At 39.9% G+C, this 17,689-nt stretch overlaps 1 protein-coding gene across 9 annotated transcripts in view; it reads right to left on the bottom strand.

Annotated features, from left to right (window-relative positions):
- EPB41 (erythrocyte membrane protein band 4.1) overlaps positions 1-17,689 on the bottom strand; it is a 339,397-nt gene that overhangs the window by 51,981 nt on the left and 269,727 nt on the right. For 5 of the 9 annotated variants that reach the window (XM_050794646.1, XM_050794655.1, XM_050794666.1 and 2 more), the window contains 6 exons: positions 15,607-15,815; positions 10,958-11,014; positions 10,754-10,795; positions 8,788-8,850; positions 3,728-3,904; positions 174-224 (listed from right to left, as the gene is read on the bottom strand). In XM_050794646.1, the coding sequence (XP_050650603.1) occupies positions 174-224; positions 3,728-3,904; positions 8,788-8,850; positions 10,754-10,795; positions 10,958-11,014; positions 15,607-15,815 (599 nt within the window). The remainder of the gene's footprint in view (positions 1-173; positions 225-3,727; positions 3,905-8,787; positions 8,851-10,753; positions 10,796-10,957; positions 11,015-15,606; positions 15,816-17,689) is intronic. The other 4 variants (XM_050794674.1, XM_050794680.1, XM_050794682.1 and 1 more) reach the window with 4 other exon arrangements.

Raw genomic sequence — 17,689 nt, 5'->3', positions numbered from 1 at the left:
AGTGGAAGTGTTATGTGTTAGGCCGAAAGGCTGTGGGTGTGAATTTACTAGTAGAGCCAAAAGAAAAAAAAAGTATTCAGCAGCTGTTGTTCAGTTCTGGGGGGATTATCTGCTTAGTGCCATGACAAGAGCAAATTCTGATTGAGAAGCACACGTCATAACAGCAGCTTTACCTCTGGCCCACCAACCTTTCCTTCCGAGGGAAGCATAGAAGTTTTCTTCACCTGGTCATACACAAATTATATAAAATTCAGTTGCCTTGCAATGCAACAACAATACCATCAAAGGTGGAAGAGGTATCCCCAGAGAACAGAAATAGTATCCCAATTGTTAAAGAAAAAGTAAGATATGCCAGAAAGTGGAATTACCCAATATTAAAGGTCACCATAATACAGTGCTTATTTATTCCACTATTCCTTTACAGGGATAATAGCATAGAGCTAAAATTGTTCAAGTACTCCCATGGATCTTGTTTAGTTTATAAAAAGTTATTTCTTTAAAGAACACAGAATGACATCACCATTCCCAAAACCAACCCTGAGAAGATTTCTGAAAGGTTTCTATTAAAAGACGTAAGATAATTTCTGGAAACGGAGACCAATTCAAATTTACTCAACCTCATCCAAGAGAGTACCAAGTTACTTTTTCAAAGTAGTTGAGCATCTTTTATTACTTGCACAGAGTCAAAAAGAAAACTTCTAGAAAATACGCAGTTATAGTTTGCAGACTGGGCTAACCAGGTGAAACAGCGACAAGGCATTTTCTCATGGAGTCACAGACTTACAGAATTTTAGAGTTCACAGGGACCTTAAAGATCATCTACTCCATAAACTGAGGCCCAATATGATAAATTACTTGTTCAGAATTGTTCAATTTGGTTTTGACTAGCCAGACCCTCTAAATCAAATCAAGCCACAACCAGAACTACTAGACCCTTTATGACTCTTATTAGTAGAGATACATCAAAATTAAGTATCCTACTGACACTGAAAACAGTGGTCTTGCCCAGAAAGCAGAGTTATTGTCTCAGTTCAGGATACATGCTCTAGGTTTAGAACATAAAACTAATGTCCATTTATAGAAAATGGAGGCTGAGGACAGTAAGTAGCAAACAATAGCATCCTATCATCCCTGGTATCTCTATTTAGCTGCCCATTACTCAGGTATTCTCCAGCCTTATTTGTGAAACTGGTTCAGCTCTGTCTGGAGAACTGTTAGCCAGTTTTAGTCACACTTTGAAAAATACAAAAAGTACCCTTTGTGAACCAACTTTTTTTTTTTTTTTTTTTTAAGACGGAGTCTTGCTCTGTTGCCTAGGCTAGAGTGTAGTGGCGTGATCTCGGCTCACTGCAATCTCTGCCTCCTGGGTTCAAGCGATTCTCCTGCCTCAGCCTCCCAAGTAGCTGAGATTACAGGCACATGCCACCATGCCCGGCTAATTTTTTTGTATTTTTTGTAGAGATGGGATTTCGCCATGTTGGCCAGGCTGGTCTCAAACTCCTGACCTCAAGTGATCCGCCCGCCTCAGCCTCCCAAAGTGCTAGGATTATAGGCGTGAGCCACCACGCCCAGCCTATGAACCAACTTTTACTACCTTCTCCAGTTCCAGAAACTAATTTGGATAGTTTACCATAAATTCTGAAAATTAAAAAAAAAAAAAAAGTTTTAGCCAGGTGCGGTGGCTCATGCCTGTAATCTCAGTACTTTGGGAGGCTGAGGCAGGTGGATCGCCTGAGGTCAGGAGTTCGCGACCACCCTGGCCAAGGTAGTGAAACCCCATCTCTACTAAAAATACAAGAAATTAGCTGGGCGTGGAGGCAGGCGCCTGTAATCCCAGCTACTAGGGAGGCTAAGGCAGGAGAATCACTTGAAGCCGGGAAGTGGAGGTTGCAGTGAGCCGAGATCATGCCATTGCACTCCAGCTTGGGCAACAAGAGCGAAACTCCATCTCAAAAAAAGAAAAAAAAACTTTTAAAATTATTAAGACATCACTTTACCTTTTTTAACTAGAACTGCTATTGTTTTTGGGGAAAAACAAGCACATAATTTTTAAATCATAATCACTTATTGAGTGATTGTGACTATATAAATATTTCACTTGTAATGACTAAAGATAAAAACTTTTGGGGTATATGTTCATGGTAACTTTCAAGATATTTTCATTAAATGTTTAACAGATTCATTTATTCAGATGTAGGATTTCTTTTTTTCTTTTTCTTTTTTTTTTGAGACGGAGTCTCACTCTGTTGCCCTATCTGGAGTGCAGTGGCGCGATCTCGGCTCACTGCAATCTCCGCCTCCCAGGTTCAAGCAATTCTCCTACCTCAGCCTCCTGAGTAGCTGGGATTACAGGCATGCGTCACCATGCCCGGCTAATTTTTGTATTTTTAGTAGATACGGGGTTCACCATGCTGGCCAGGCTGGTCTCGAACTCCTGACCTCGTGATCCGCCCACCTCAGCCTCCCAAAGTGCTGGGATTACAGGTGTGAGCCACCACGCCCGGCCCAGATGTAGGATTTCTAAAATAGGTAATGATAACAATAAAAGAAAAAGAAGAGCCCCTGAGCTCTAATTGTGACTATCTCACACAACAGTGTATTAAAAGTTTAATGTTACTCATAAAGATAAAATAAATAGTTTTCCTTTTCCTTTCTTTTGAGACAGGGTCTCACTCTGTCACCCAAGCCGGAGTGCAGTGGTGCAATCATGGCTCACTGAAGCCTTGGTCTCCTGGCTCAAGCAATCCTCCTGTTTCAGCCCCCTGAATAGCTGGACTACACAGGTGCGCACCACTATACCTGACTAATTTTTGTAGAGATGGGGTTTTGCCATGTTGCCCAGGCTGGTCTTAAACTCCTGGACTCAAGCGATCCGCCTGTCTTGGACTCCCAAAGTGCTGGGATTACAGGCATGAGCCATGGTGACCAGCCCACAGTTTTTCTAAAATTGAAATACAATAATTAATATTTGGAGATCTGAATTCTCTGGCTTAGGGGGCTCCTTGGGTTACTATATAATTGTGGGGAACCATTCAGATATTTCTAAATTGTGTAAATGTTCAAATAAAGCTTTTTTTTTTTTTTTTCCCGAGACAGAGTCTCACTCTGTCGCCCAGGCTGGAGTGCAGTGGCATGATCTCGGCTCACTGCAAGCTCTGCCTCCCGGGTTCACGCCATTCTCCTGCCTCAGCCTCCCAAGTAGCTGGGACTACAGGCGTCCGCCAACACGCCTGGCTAATTTTTTTGTATTTTTAGTAGAGACGGGGTTTCACCATGGTCTTGATCTTCTGACCTCGTGATCCACTCGCCTCGGCCTCCCAAAGCAAATAAAGCTTTTTAAAAAGACTAATCTCTTTCCTATTTTGACTTCCTAAATTTAGTAAACTTTCGAGTCCCTGAAGGCACAGTTTGAATACAAATAAACCTCTACTGGCTTATGGTCAGTTTATAAACAATCATTAGCCAGAAGCATGTAGCTGCAGAGATAGTTCTCAGAGGCTAATCATCTCCTGGTGGCTCCAAATGGCTCCTACAATTGGACTGGGTAGCCTATATGACTTTAAAAAAAGTAAGTATTTGATTACAAATGCCTTAAAGCAGCAATGAATATAGTGAGGCACCAAATCCAAATTTCAGCTCTAAGCTTTCTCTCAGATACAGAATATTAACACATAAAAACATTTATTCCCTCCATTTTCACAATTGGTCATGTGGACAAAGTACTCACTCCTTCTCCTGTGGGGATTTGCCCATTGACGTTAAGAGTTCGGAAGGGGGAGTGAGTGGATAAGCGTTTATCCCATTCACTAGGCCGTGGTTCTGGTACAGACTCCATGAAGTTCTTTTTCAGCTCACTGATGCTAGCATGATGTTTTCTGATCTCCTCTTGACTCTTGTCTAAATCCTATAGTTGAAAGGACAAAGATGCAAAACAATACATAATCAGGACAAACAACATAACCAAGGGCAACCCGTCAGAGACTGGGCACTGGTAGAAAACACACCACATCCAGGACAGATGTTACTAATCTGCATTCAGATTATAAATATACAACATGGTATATTTGCTTGCCTTTTTTTTTCTTTAAATAAAGTGCTTTTCTTGGAAGCTGTGAAGTATCACAACTCCATAGCTGTTAGCAGTTATATAACCCATAAAGAACTCACGCCTTAATTTATGACTCTTCTTCCCATGTGACACAGCACTAGATCTCTAACTCCTCATCCCAAGAAGGTAGTTCCACAACTCAATTAGCCTCAGCTTGATAAGAAATTATTTTAGGCTCAGCTCAGGAGGATGGAGATAGCAATAGATAAACAAACTGTTTAATGAAGGCATGGTGAAACATACAATCCACCATTGACTGTCTTGTCTTGTTGAGCTGCAAACATACAGTATCCTTCTATTTCTACCTGGAGATGGTTTTACTTCTCTATTACTAGGTGGCTGTTTTTGCTTTTTGATAAACAAGAATAGCCCTTTTTTGATGTAAAAATTTATTACTGAAATTCCTAGTTAAAGGCTCCAGAGCTGACTGTTACTACCTCTGAAAAATCACCCAGAGGTATATAACACAATGACATTTTTTCTTTGTCAATAATATGCACATAAACTAAAACCCTTAGGCTTTCTAGCCTCTAACACCTTCACTTCATTACTTAGTACGACTCAAACCAGGGACCTCTTCCAATGATCTTCAAAGGATTGAGAGTGAGTTAACAAGAGTTCACCAAATACTTTATATATCTCCTTGACAATTTAAAATAACTCAACTGTTCCAGCAGATTAAATTTTCTTTTTAATTTTTGTGGGTACATAGTAGGTATATATTCTAGCAAATTTGAATATTGGGCAACCTGAGGTACAGGCAAGCTATTAAAGGGATATTCCAGGGAGAAATGAACGAAGCTTAGGTTAATAAAGCATGAGCTAGAAATAATATTCAGGTTTATGTAAAAGGAGGTATATAACAACTTTCAAAAAGGGGACTTGGCCAAAAATAATCTGGTAAATATACTTGAAGACAAAAATTCAAACGTTCTTTGTCCAACAACACTTCAAAAAACCTTAAAAGATCTATGCTTGAGATCAAAACATGTGGGAGCCCATCACTTGATGACTGCAAAAAATTTATTACATATCAAGGCAGCTCTGTATCCAAGAAAAGCATAATGCTAAATACATTTCCTAATATGCTGGGTGAATTTTGGATTTAGTCTTTCTTTTTTGGCTCTGAAGGAAACAGCTATATTGGGGTAAAAAATTAGAATTCATGTCAATAAAATTTTGCTTAAAAGTTTTTTCTGAGGGTAATACAGGTTTTAACTAAATAAAACTCTTTCAAAAGCAATGTCAAAGGGAAAACAGCATAAGAATAATCAGTGAGACAATTTTGATTCTGGAGATATTCATTCAGAAAAATCATTAACTAGTCTATTTATTTTTGCAAGACTGAACCATGTATACCTGCTTTAAGATCAAATAGAAAGCTAACTCCAAAAGGGCGATCCTGTAGCATCCAGAAGAGCTTGTTTCGCATGTTGGGATGAAATGTGAGTATATTTTATGAATATGGACTTCGCTATGGGGAAAAGAACAGTTTGCACTTTTGTTCTAGCTGAAAGCAAGAAAAGCATGTCTAGTAGCTAAAGAAAAGCATGAACAAGCCCATTCAAAGACCCAGTGTTAGACTGAGCAACCAGACCCACCAGGCATGTAAGGTCCCATGGCCCAGCTCCTCACTGGTAATTAAAATCTGTTTGGGCCAAGACCAACTTAATACATTTGGGAAGGTTAAAAGTGTGAATAGAGCAAAACAAAAATGAGCAAGAGATGCTATGTAAAATGATAACTCTCTGAGTTAACCTCTTAATATAAGAGACTTGTGATTTGCTACTCTTCTTGCCTAGCTTCGGATTGGCTTGGAACCTGAGAAAATAAATATTTTGGTAAAACCAGTAGCTTCTGAGGGAGCTTTCTCCATCCTTCTTAGCTGGCTTTGTTGGAAACCTGTGGGGGCACAGAGTAAAATTAAGATCTCAAAGGGACCTGTTCCAAATAGAATTTGTCATAGACAACTTGCTACAGGTTCTCTCTGGGAGATGGAGGAGGCGGTAGATCTAAAAATGAACTCGACCTTATTTGTGCCAGAACAAAGCATTAGTGGGGGCGGGGTAGGAGAAGAGGGAGGAGGGATGCTTAAAAAAAAAAAAAAAGCCTGCTGGAGTGACAGATAACTTGAGAGAACTTCCTTACTGGGGAAAAACTTTATAATAACTAAAGAATGATGGCCAAATTACTTTGGCTGTGTTCAGGTTAGACACTTTTTGATGCCTATCACTTCATAATTTTAGCAGCAATCAAACCAAACACTTCATTAAATATAAAATGTTCTCAAAAGGCAGTTAGTGGTTTTAATTTTCAAACACACTTATTTAGAAATCCCCTCTCATGGCTGTCAATGAAATGCTGAGGGAAAAACACATCACACACAGGGACTTTGTGAGTCTCAGAAGCCATAACACACCTCATGAAACAAATGACAAATATATGATTGGTACTGCAGGTTCCAGTTAAGAGGAAGCACTGAAGATGAACTAGTCAGGAAATATGCATGTTTAGAATTTCAAGATGTTACACTGCCAAATAAAGGAAATCAACCAACATTCACTATTCTTCCTAGTCTCTGAAGATGGAACTACTCAGATCTAGTTTCAGATATGGGCTAAAACAAAGAGATCTAGTTGCTAAGTTTGAAATATCTGAGGATCCAGCCTTGAAAAACTTCATGTTAAGCGAGACAAATATATGTAAAGCACTTGGTATTGCACCCACCATGCAATACATGTTTAATGAAGGCTGGGCATAATTTTTCTTAAAGCCTTTATACGTAACAAGTACTCAAAATACAGATATTGACAAGGAATAAGATGAGGTTTAAATAATTATTAGAGGCTATATATTAAGCCAGAGATCTATCTAGTTTTTAAAGTTTAGGTTGGGTCCAGTGGCTCATGCCTGTAACCCCAGCACTTTGGGAGGCTAAGGCAGAAGGATCACTTGAGTCCAGGAGTTTAAGACCAGCCTGGGCAACATATTGAGATCCTGTCTCTACCAAAATTTAAAAATTAGCTGGGCATTGTGGCGTGCACCCATAGCCCCAGCAACTCAGGAGATTGAGATGGGAGGATTGTTTGGGCCCAGGAGGCTGAGTGTGCAGTAAGCAGTGATTGTGCCACTGCACTCCAGCCTGGGTAATTCTGTGAGACCCTGCCTCAAAAAAAAAAAAAAAAAAAAAAAGGCCAGGCGCAGTGGCTCATGCCTGTAATCCCAGCACTCTGGGAGGCCAAGGAGGGCGGATCATGAGGTCAGGAGATCAAGACCATCCTGGCTAACACAGTGAAACCCCGTCTCTACTAAAACTGGAAAAAATTAGCAGGGCGTGGTGGCGGGCGCCTGTAGTACCAGCTACTCGGGAGGCTGAGGCAGGAGAATGGCCTGAACCCAGGAGGCGGAGCTTGCAGTGAGCTGAGATCGTGCCGCTGCACTCCAGCCTGGGCAACAGAGCCAGACTGTCTCAAAAAAAAAAAAAAAAAAAAAAGAAAGAAAAGAAAACAAAAAGAAAGAAATGCTCATTACCCTGTTGTAATTTTCAATGAAAGAACTAATTCCTTAGAGGATATATAAGAAAAACAACAGAAATTCAAGAATCTCCTTTATAGGCCAGGCGCGGTGGCTCATGCCTGTAATTCCAGCACTTTGGGAGGCCAAGGCGGGTGGATCACGAGGTCAGGAGATTGAGACCATCCTGGCTAACACAATGAAACCCATCTCTACTAAAAAATACAAAAAATTAGCCAGGTGTGGTGGCAGGCGCCTGTAGTTCCAGTTACTTGGGAGGCTGAGGCAGGAGAATGGCATGAACCTGGGAGGCGGAGCTTGCAGTGAGCCGAGATCATGCCACTGCACTCTAGACTGGGCAACAGAGCAAGACGCCATCTCAAAAAAAAAAATATATATATATGTATATATATGACCAATGTTGAATAAAATGGGAAAATAATCTCACAACTCTTATAGCAGACAGCATGTTGCTGTTTCTGAGTGGAAAACAGTGTGGTTTAATAGAGTTGGATAGATCCTCACATCTTGGCTTTCCAGTTCTGGGACTACAGGAAAATTACTTAATCTCTTTGAGCTTCAACTTTCTCATCTTTAAAATAACAATCCCATACCCACAGGCCTGTTTTTATGATTAAACCATCTTATAGTAACTACTCATTAAATGCTAGGCTCCCCTCTTTCCTTCTTATATCTTTCTTTTTTCCCCCCTGACAGTTCTTCTGTCATTTTTCTATTATCTCCAATATTTTAAGTCCATTTTGAATTCCCTACTTTTTCACACTCTCTTAGTTCAGAAAATGAAAGAATAGTGCAAATTTGCATCTTGGGACACATGGAAGTTTATACTCTTGGAAAATTAAGGGAAATTTTAGCAATGATGTAGAACTTTCTAACGGTGGGTAAAACAATGGAACCATGAGAGGTAGAGGTAGTCCCAATCATATATTTTTCCAGGTAAGTATGACAGAAACTAAAAAGAATCAGAAGGCGAGATGTTTGCATATCTTCATGTTCACCAACATGCAAAAGCATTTTAAACCTAAAGTTCCTTCATGCAATGGCATGCAAAACCAAATGCAGCAAAGAATGAAGAAAAGGGGATCAGCAAAGAATGCAGAAGGTTCCAGGCAACCAACTGAAATAAGCTTCAAGTTCATACAAACCTCCAACATTAAATTGCTATGTCTGATATAAATGTTTTCACCATCTAGTCTTTCTCTCTTTTTCTGTGAAAATGAAAGGGGGGAAAAACAGAAAAGCATAAAAAATTAAAATGTTGTTCTTGCGGGAAAAAACTGAAAATTGGCAAACCAAAAAATATTTAAAATTTAATGTCCACAGCGCAGCATATGCCAACATGAAATGGTCAGAGTCACAAGGACACACAGAGAACATGATTACCACGAGAAAACGATGACCTTGTTCATGAATGATGAAAGAATGTGATGATGTTATTCAAATAGACAGTGCTCCTGGCTTCATTGGCTTCTTATGTAACAAGCTGTTTTTTTTTTGTTTTTGTTTTTGTTTTTTTTGAGACGGAGTCTCGCTCTGTCGCCCAGGCTGGAGTGCTGTGGCCGGATCTCAGCTCACTGCAAGCTCTGCCTCCCGGGTTCCCGCCATTCTCCTGCCTCAGCCTCCCGAGTAGCTGGGACTACAGGCGCCCGCCACCTCGCCCGGCTAGTTTTTTTTTTTTTTTTTTTTTGTATTTTTTAGTAGAGACGGGGTTTCACCGTGTTAGCCAGGATGGTCTCGATCTCCTGACCTTGTGATCTGCCCGTCTCGGGCGGATCTCCCAAAGTGCTGGGATTACAGGCTTGAGCCACCGCACCCGGCATAACAAGCTGTTTTATGTTCATTTTTGAAATTGAACTGTTTGAGGGTTACCTTAAAACATATGACTCTAAAAAACACTGAAACTCCAGGTATCATGGAGTGAAGAAATGCTTTAAAAACATTATTTAGCTTTTGGGATGTATTTTATACTTAGTGACACTGAGTATAATTAGAGATTTTATAATCTCTAATTACAAAATCTAATAAAAAATTAGACCTCTTTTATAAAAAAGATCTAAGAAAGATTATCATTTTATACATGATCAGCCAATAAATATATTCAGTTAACTGATTCAAACTGATTCATCCCACTCTATAGATGAAAAGAATGAGGCACAGAGAAGTCAAACCCATAGTTATACACAGTACTGGGGCTGCTGCTACAGAGGGTGTTTTTCTGGAGACAGGGTCTTACTCTGTCACATAGGTGGAATGTAGTGGTGCAGTTGTGGCTCACTGCAGCCTTAACCTCCTGGACTCAAGTGAGCCTCCTGCCTCAGCCTCCCAAGTAGCTGGGACCACAGGAGTGTATCACCACGCCTGGTTAATTAATTTATTTTTTTGAAGTGACGGGGTCTCCCTATGTTGCCCGGGCTGGTCTTGAACTCCTGGACTCAAGGGATCCTCTTGCCTCAACCTCCCAAAGTGCTGGGATTACAGGTGTGAGCCATCACACCCAGCTATGATGGTTTTCATTTTATGATAAATGTGTATAAAATATTATCAATCATTCTAAGAATATGATGTCATTGTGAAATAGTTCTTATACATTTTTAAATATAAAAGATAGGTTTGACTCTCACTGTTTAATGAAAAGTTTAATGAAACTTTTCAACATATAGTATAGGATTATGGTTTCTTCAGTTTATGTAAATATATGTGTATAGCTGTCACCCAGGCTGGAGCACGGTGGCATGATCTCAGCTCACTGCAACCTCCACCTCCCAGGTTCAAGCGATTCTCATGCCTCAGCCTCCCAAGTAGCTGGGACTAAAGGCGTGCACCAACACACCTGGCTCATTTTTGTATTTTTAGTAGAGATGTGGTTTCACCACGTTGGCCAGGCTGGTCTCAAACTCCTGACCACAAGGGATCCTCCTGCCTTGGCCTCCCAAAGTGCTGGGATTATAGGCGTGAGCCAATGCGCCTGGCCCATATCCGTTATTTGAAAGTATTAACAACTCCTGATTAAAAGAAATCAATGAAAAGAATGGATCACTGTCTTTTTAATGCATTGTAAGTCAGCATGGGTGAAATGGCAATGTAGCTTTGTGAAAGTGAAAAATGGCTAACCTTCCTCATTCTTATCAGATCTTCAGTTTTTTCTGCAAGCTTCTGTTTTGCCATAATTTAAAAAAGAAAGAAAAATGATAAAATGTTGCTCATTGAAGTTTGTTTGAACCTTCATTTTATAATTTTAAGGAAAAGGGAGTAAGGGAGAAGAAAAAAACTGAGCGGGTGGAGGGAAAGAGGAACAAGTGGCCTATTGGCACAAACCTGTGTTTGGTCACCATTTGAGGTGGGTACTGTCACCTCGATGTGGGTTTTTTCCACCTACATTTAAGAAATAAAGTAGTGAAAACATTTTAGGTTAGTAGGTTTCTATGAATAGTGTTGTTTCCAAATAAGCTGCATCTTTAAGCTGGTGTGAAATACGCTGATATGTAATCATCATGATGCAGTCTTATGGAGGGTGTTACAGGGAAGGATATTACTCCCAAAAGTCATCTGTGTTTACCATCACATTTTCAAGGCTGAAAAGGTAACATGGATATCCAAATTATCAAAAAAGAAAATTAAGGTAAGTATTCTATTGATGAAGAAAATATATTTTTATACTTATTTATAAAAAAGTATCCACTTAAAATAATAATTTAGGCTTATTTAATGCAATAGCCATGTTTTTGTTTTGCCTTTAAAAAATGATCTGGAAGTACTTTAAGTAACATTTAAAAACAAATTTACATATGAAGTTATCAACGTATGACATATATGACAGGAAGAAAATCTTTAGTTAAAGCACACATGTAATAAACCACATATGACACCGAACTGGTAAACACAAAGGATTTTGTTAGTTGAACAATATACTTAAGGAGGCACTTCATTCTTCAGTTTATTACACAACAAAACATTACAATAAACCCAATTTAAATTGTAACTGACACATGAAATTACTCCCAGGGCTGGTTATAAACAAGCACATGCAGGATTCAGCTGCAACATTCAACACACTGCAATCTTCTCTAGGAAGGTGGAGCCTATGTGTTTGGTAGAAGGGCAAGATTCATCCTTAGTATTAATAGTAGAAAGAGAATAGCTAAGGTCTCCTGCCTAGCTTTGAAATACCTTTAGTAATGTCATTTTATACATAGAAAATGGAGTAATTATTAAAAAAAAAACAAAACAGGCTATTAAGAGGGAGCATAATAGAGTGAGCAACGCACAAAGCATTGGATATCTTAAATTAAAAAACTGATTGTTTTTACTAAGGGCTAAATCACTTTATATCATTAAGTTCTTTACAGAACCTCATCAATCTGTGGTGTTGATATTCTTTTTAATTACACTAAGCAGCATTACTTTGGAATATAATGTCATTGTGCTATTTTCCCTAAACTGAGTCTAAAAAACCTGAGAGAGCTACAAAATTAGTGACACTGTCAAGTGTTAAGTTAAGTACACCCCATTACAGCACTTTAACTACCAGGGGTAATTAACCGTTTTGGGTCATTTCTAAGTCCCAGCATACTTGTTGTGTGGTCATTAACAAGTTTTTTTTACCCCCCAGAGCTTAAATTTCTTATGGATAAAATGGAGATAATGTCTTCCTAGAATTGTGCATTTAGCAAACAATAATGTTAAATTATTTTACAGGCCGGGAGCGGTGACTCATGCCTGTAATCTCAGCACTTTGGGAGGCCGAGGCGGGTGGATCACGAGGTCAGGAGTTTAAAACCAGCCTGGCCAAGATGGTGAAACCCCGTCTCTACTAAAAATGCAAAACAATTAGCCGGGCGTGGTGGCACGCACCTGTAATCCCAGCTACTCCGGAGGCTGAGGCACAGAATTGCTTAAACCTGGAGGGGCGGAGGTTGCAGTGAACTAATATCGCTCCACTGCACTCCAGCCTGGGCGACAGAACGAGACTCCGTCTTAAAAAAAAAAAAAAAATGTATTTTACAAAGCTTAAATTCCTCATTCAAATGAATAATGACTTCTTTTTGCTTTGGATCTTTATCAATCCAATAGCAGAAAATTGACAGCCTCTACTTCAGTTTAAGAATTGAGGCAAGCCAGGCACGGTGGCTCAGCCTGTAATCCCAGTACTTTGGGAGGCCGAGGCAGGTGGATCACCTGAGGTCAGGAGTTCGAGACAATCCTGGCCAACATGGTGAAACCTTGTCTCTACTAAAAATATAAAAATTAACTGGGCGTGGTGGTGGGCACCTGTAATCCAGCTACTCAGGAGGCTGAGGCAGGAGAATCGCTTAAACCTGGGAGATGGAGGTTGCAGTGAGCTGAGATCGCACCATTGCACTCCAGCCTGGGTGACAGAGCAAGACTCCATCTCAAAAAAAAGAATTGAGGCCAAGTAGCAACAGTATTTCTGTGTATGCCCCTACATAGAACATTAAATGAGATAACAACATACATGGGGGAGATAGTACCTACTGCCATACTTGCAGAATAGACCTCATTAAAATGACAACAAAAAGCCATCTCTATCTCAAACTAATGTCAGATAATGAAATTTACAGTTACAAGGCTACTTTATCACTACTATTGCTTTATATAATAAATATGGCTTCAGGTAAATGCCATAGTTTTGTTTTGTTTTGTTTGAGACAGAGTCTTGTTCTGTTGCCCAGGCTGGTTGGCAGTGGCGTGATCTCGGCTCACTGCAACCTCTGTCTTCCAGGTTCAAGTGATTCTCCTGCCTCAGCCTCCCAAATAGCTGGGATTACAGGTGTCTGCCAGCATGCCCAGCTAATTTTTGTATTTTCAGTAGAGACGGGGTTTCGCCATGTTGGCCAGGCTGTGATCCACCCGTCTTGGCCTCCCAAATTGCTGGGATTACAGGCGTAAGCCACCGTGCCTGCCACCAGAGTTATTTTCTAACTGCTACATATAAAATCAGCTCAGAGTCACCCTTAATTCTGCCACCACCATTACTATAATAAGTTATCAGAGGTGGTCTTCAGTCTCATTTCAACACAAGTATCTCAAATCATATATTTATGTAGAATTAATTGGCAACAAAGACCCCCTATTGGCTTGGAAAGCTTATACCAGGTAGTGATCTCTTTACTCTGCCAAGTTCCCAAGAAAAAAGGGAGCCTATTGTTGAAGATATTTATGTCTATGATACAGGCAAAAAGGAGTAAAAGTCAGCCAGCAGAAAGCCAGAGGAATCTTAGCCACTAGGAAGATTCCCCTAACAATTCCAGTAAGCTAACACTTTTTAGTTAGTATAACAAATGGAGGGATAGTCAAAAGTGCCTGGTGAGATATTCTAACATCAAAAACTGAGGAGGTAGTCTAACATTAAACGGGCATTGTTGACACTGAACCTGAAGACCAATGTCATAAATATTTGGCTACGTACAAAAATGTAAACACCTACCATTCACTCAATCTGTTTTTTTCTTTGGACTCAAGGTAGTCCCAAATGGACAGTAAAACTGTATGTCATATTTAACAGTTTGCTTTTTTCTTTATTATTATTTTTTGAGACAGAGTCTTGCTCTGTTACTCAGGCTGTAGTGCAGTGGTGTGATCTGGGCTCACTGCAACCTCTGCCTCCCAGGTTCAGGGAATTCTGCCTCAACCTCCCCAGTAGCTGGGATTACAGGCACCTGCCACCACGCCCAGCTAATTTTTGTATTTTTAGTAGAGATAGGGTTTCACTATTTGAGACAGGGTATCACTTTGTCACCCTGGCTGAAGTGCAGTGGTGCAATCTCGGCTCACTGAAGCCTCCTCAATCTCTCAGGTTCAAGCTATCCTTCTGTCTCAGCCCCCGCAAGGAGCTGGGACTACAGATGTGCGTCACCATACCCAGCTAGTTTTTGTATTTTTTGTAGACATGGGGTTTCGCCATTTTGCCAAAGCTGGTCTTGAACTCCTGGGCTCAAGGGATCTGCCCGCCTTGCTCTCCCAAAGTGCTAGGATTACAGGTGAGAACCTCCAAACCTGGTCTAACAGTTTTTGTTTTGTTTTGTTTTTTTTTAAATACAATCAAAACAGAGTTAGATTGTCCACTGCTCTAGAAATAAACTAGATATTGATCTGGCTCCAAAAGAACAAGGTTAATCCATCTGCCAAAGCGAGGACACTTACTAAGATCTAACTCAGTTTAATTTTTTTTTTAATTTCTTAACAGACATATAAAAATGTAATTCTCCTTATAAAGACTGCTTCTCATAATTCCTGTTGCCAACCGTAAGACCTATATTTATTTCAATAAATCTGAGCTAGCACTTCGATTCCATCACTGCTTAAATGTGTTTACGAAGCTTAACACATAAAAGGTCAGTCTAGTCACCGTCTAGGAAATCTGCTAATTAAATTGGTGATTTTTCAACACAGTGCAGTGACTGTGGATACAACTAACTCAGAACCATAGGTAACTCAGCAGTACAACCTCTCCTACATAATGGATCTTTTCCTTTTTGTAACGCTACTTAAGATTTGAGCAACCACATAGATGTGCTTTATGTAATACCTATTCGTTGGAAATGTTGTGCATACGTCCATCTTAGAAAATAAAATTATATTTTAATCACAATAGCAGAACTTAGTCTTAAAAATCTATGTAGCGATTCCTTCTAGATGAGTAAAAATTATTTTAAAAAGCAGAGGATCAATCATACTGGTGTGTTTTATAAGTTCATTTAGAAAAATAATAGTTGGGTCAAGGAGTGGGTCACCTTATAACTTCTGAGATAGCTTACAGTCTTATTGACATAACTCTATGAAAATATTTTACAGGTTCATGGGAGACATCTTCATTTAGAAAGAATAAGGAATAACTTTGTTGAGCCTATGAGAATAAGCAATTGCTTTGAACACGTTCCTGGTCAAAATGTTAAGGCTTCTAAATCACAAAGTGAGTTAGCTAAGTATTTGGACTGATGACATACCTTCCATGCTTCTGTGGGCTCTGGCTCAGCTTGCTCAGGTGGCTCGTCTTCCTTTTTCACTTCAGCCTTCACTGTTTCCTTCTGTGCTTTAGGGACCACTGTTTTTTTAGCAGAGGCATCTAGGACGCCACCTTCTGCAACCTGACCCTGAGCAATGGCGGGTGCAGAAGTGGGCCGAGGACTTCGGTCTGCCGAATCGACAGCTGCTGCTATGTGAGAAAGGGAAAAGGGAAGAATAAGTAAAGGCCAGAGCTACTGTATTATTTCAAAGTCACCAGGCAAAATAACTGTGAATCCAGGGCACACACAAATGTTACAGTGTGTAGTGGGCTATCATACAGAGGGTAAAAAATAAATCATTAGTGCTCTGCCAGGGAACTGACAGCAACAGGAAAGTTAAATGTACCATCAGTAGAAAGGCTAAAATGTGTTAATGATCATATTCCATGAATGCTGAATTCAGGGGAGACAGGATCAAAGAAAAGAAATAGAAAATCCATTTATCTTGTAATTTTAGTTTCAAAAACCTGCAATGTTGTCTATGGTGGGGAAAAAAGGGTCAACTAAATGTGATTTCTTCCATGAGGCCTTTTAAAAATAAAGATGTGTTCACTTTAAGATTATTTCAGGAATCTAAAAATATATTGTAAGAAAAAAGAATTAAGTCTGATTTCTTCTGTAAGCCTCCTTGGAATGATTACAAAATAACTTGATAAATGGCTCTTCTGGTAAGACACGAACTACTTTCTGATGCTTGTAAGGACAAATCTTTGAATCAGATGCTCTCCCTTTTAATAATATCCTTTGATTAAAATAACACGAACTCAAAATCTTTGTCAGTACTCAAACCTAAACAAAAATATCTTTTTTTTTTTTTTTTTTTTTGAGACGGACTCTCGCTCTGCCGCCCAGGCTGGAGTGCAGTGGCCGGATCTCAGCTCACTGCAAGCTCCGCCTCCCGGGTTCACGCCATTCTCCTGCCTCAGCCTCCCGAGTAGCTGGGACTACAGGCGCCCGCCACCGCGCCCGGCTAGTTTTTTGTATTTTTTTTTAGTAGAGACGGGGTTTCACCGTGTTAGCCAGGATGGTCTCGATCTCCTGACCTCAACTGATTCGCCCATCTCGGCCTCCCAAAGTGCTGGGATTACAGGCTTGAGCCACCGCGCCCGGCCAACAAAAATATCTTTTGAGTTCTGTCCTACTATCTCTCAGTCTTACCAATTTGTATTATAGCTCTTATTCTCTAATATATTTAGGGCAGTGGTTCTCAACTGGAGTAAATTGTCCCCAGAGAATATTTGGCAATGTCTGGAGACATTTTTGGTTGTTGTAACTGAGGAGGGAAGAGAAAGGAGGTACTGGCATCCAGTGCATAGAGGCTGAAGTTACTGAGGTTAAGAAACCTTAATTTAGGGGAAAAGCTATATACACTGTTTTAGAGAGAATAAACTATACAGGCTTATGATAAAATCTTGATCTTTTCTAAGAGCTAATTGTTGTGTTGGAATATTTGGTATCTAAGTTTTAGACAGCTTACTTCAAAACAATCACTCATACCATTTTTGTGGTTTTTATGTTAATTCTTTCAGGGATATAAAACATTTACACTTTGTAATAAAACTTCACTTATCTGACAGTATCTAGGAATAAAAGTGTTTTTCGACATTGTGTTTCTGATAACATATTGTTATCCTCTTTTGTACTAAGACTTTTTTTTTTTTTTTTTTTTTTTAGACAGAGGCTCTGTCGCCTAGGCTGGAGTGCAATGGCACGATCTCTGCTCACTGCAATCTCTGCCTCTCAGGTTCAAGCGATTCTCCTGCCTCAGCCTCCCCAGTAGCTGGGACTATAGGCGTGTGCCACCATGCCCAGTTAATTTTTTGTATCTTTAGTAGAGACGGGGTCTCACGATGTTGGCCAGGCTTGTCTCGAACTCCTGACCTCAACTGATCTGCCTGCCTTGGCCTCCCAAAGTGCTGGGATTACAGGCGTGAGCCACTGCGCCCGGCCAAGACTTTTATATTTTAATCAATTTGCATGGAAATCAGTAATTTTTATTATATACTTTCCTGCATTCTTAAAC

This window comes from Macaca thibetana, chromosome 1, assembly GCF_024542745.1.
Source record: "Macaca thibetana thibetana isolate TM-01 chromosome 1, ASM2454274v1, whole genome shotgun sequence".
NCBI lineage: Eukaryota > Metazoa > Chordata > Mammalia > Primates > Cercopithecidae > Macaca > Macaca thibetana.
The sequence above is the reverse complement of the archived record's forward strand: the minus strand, read 5'-3'. Positions and strand labels throughout refer to the sequence as shown.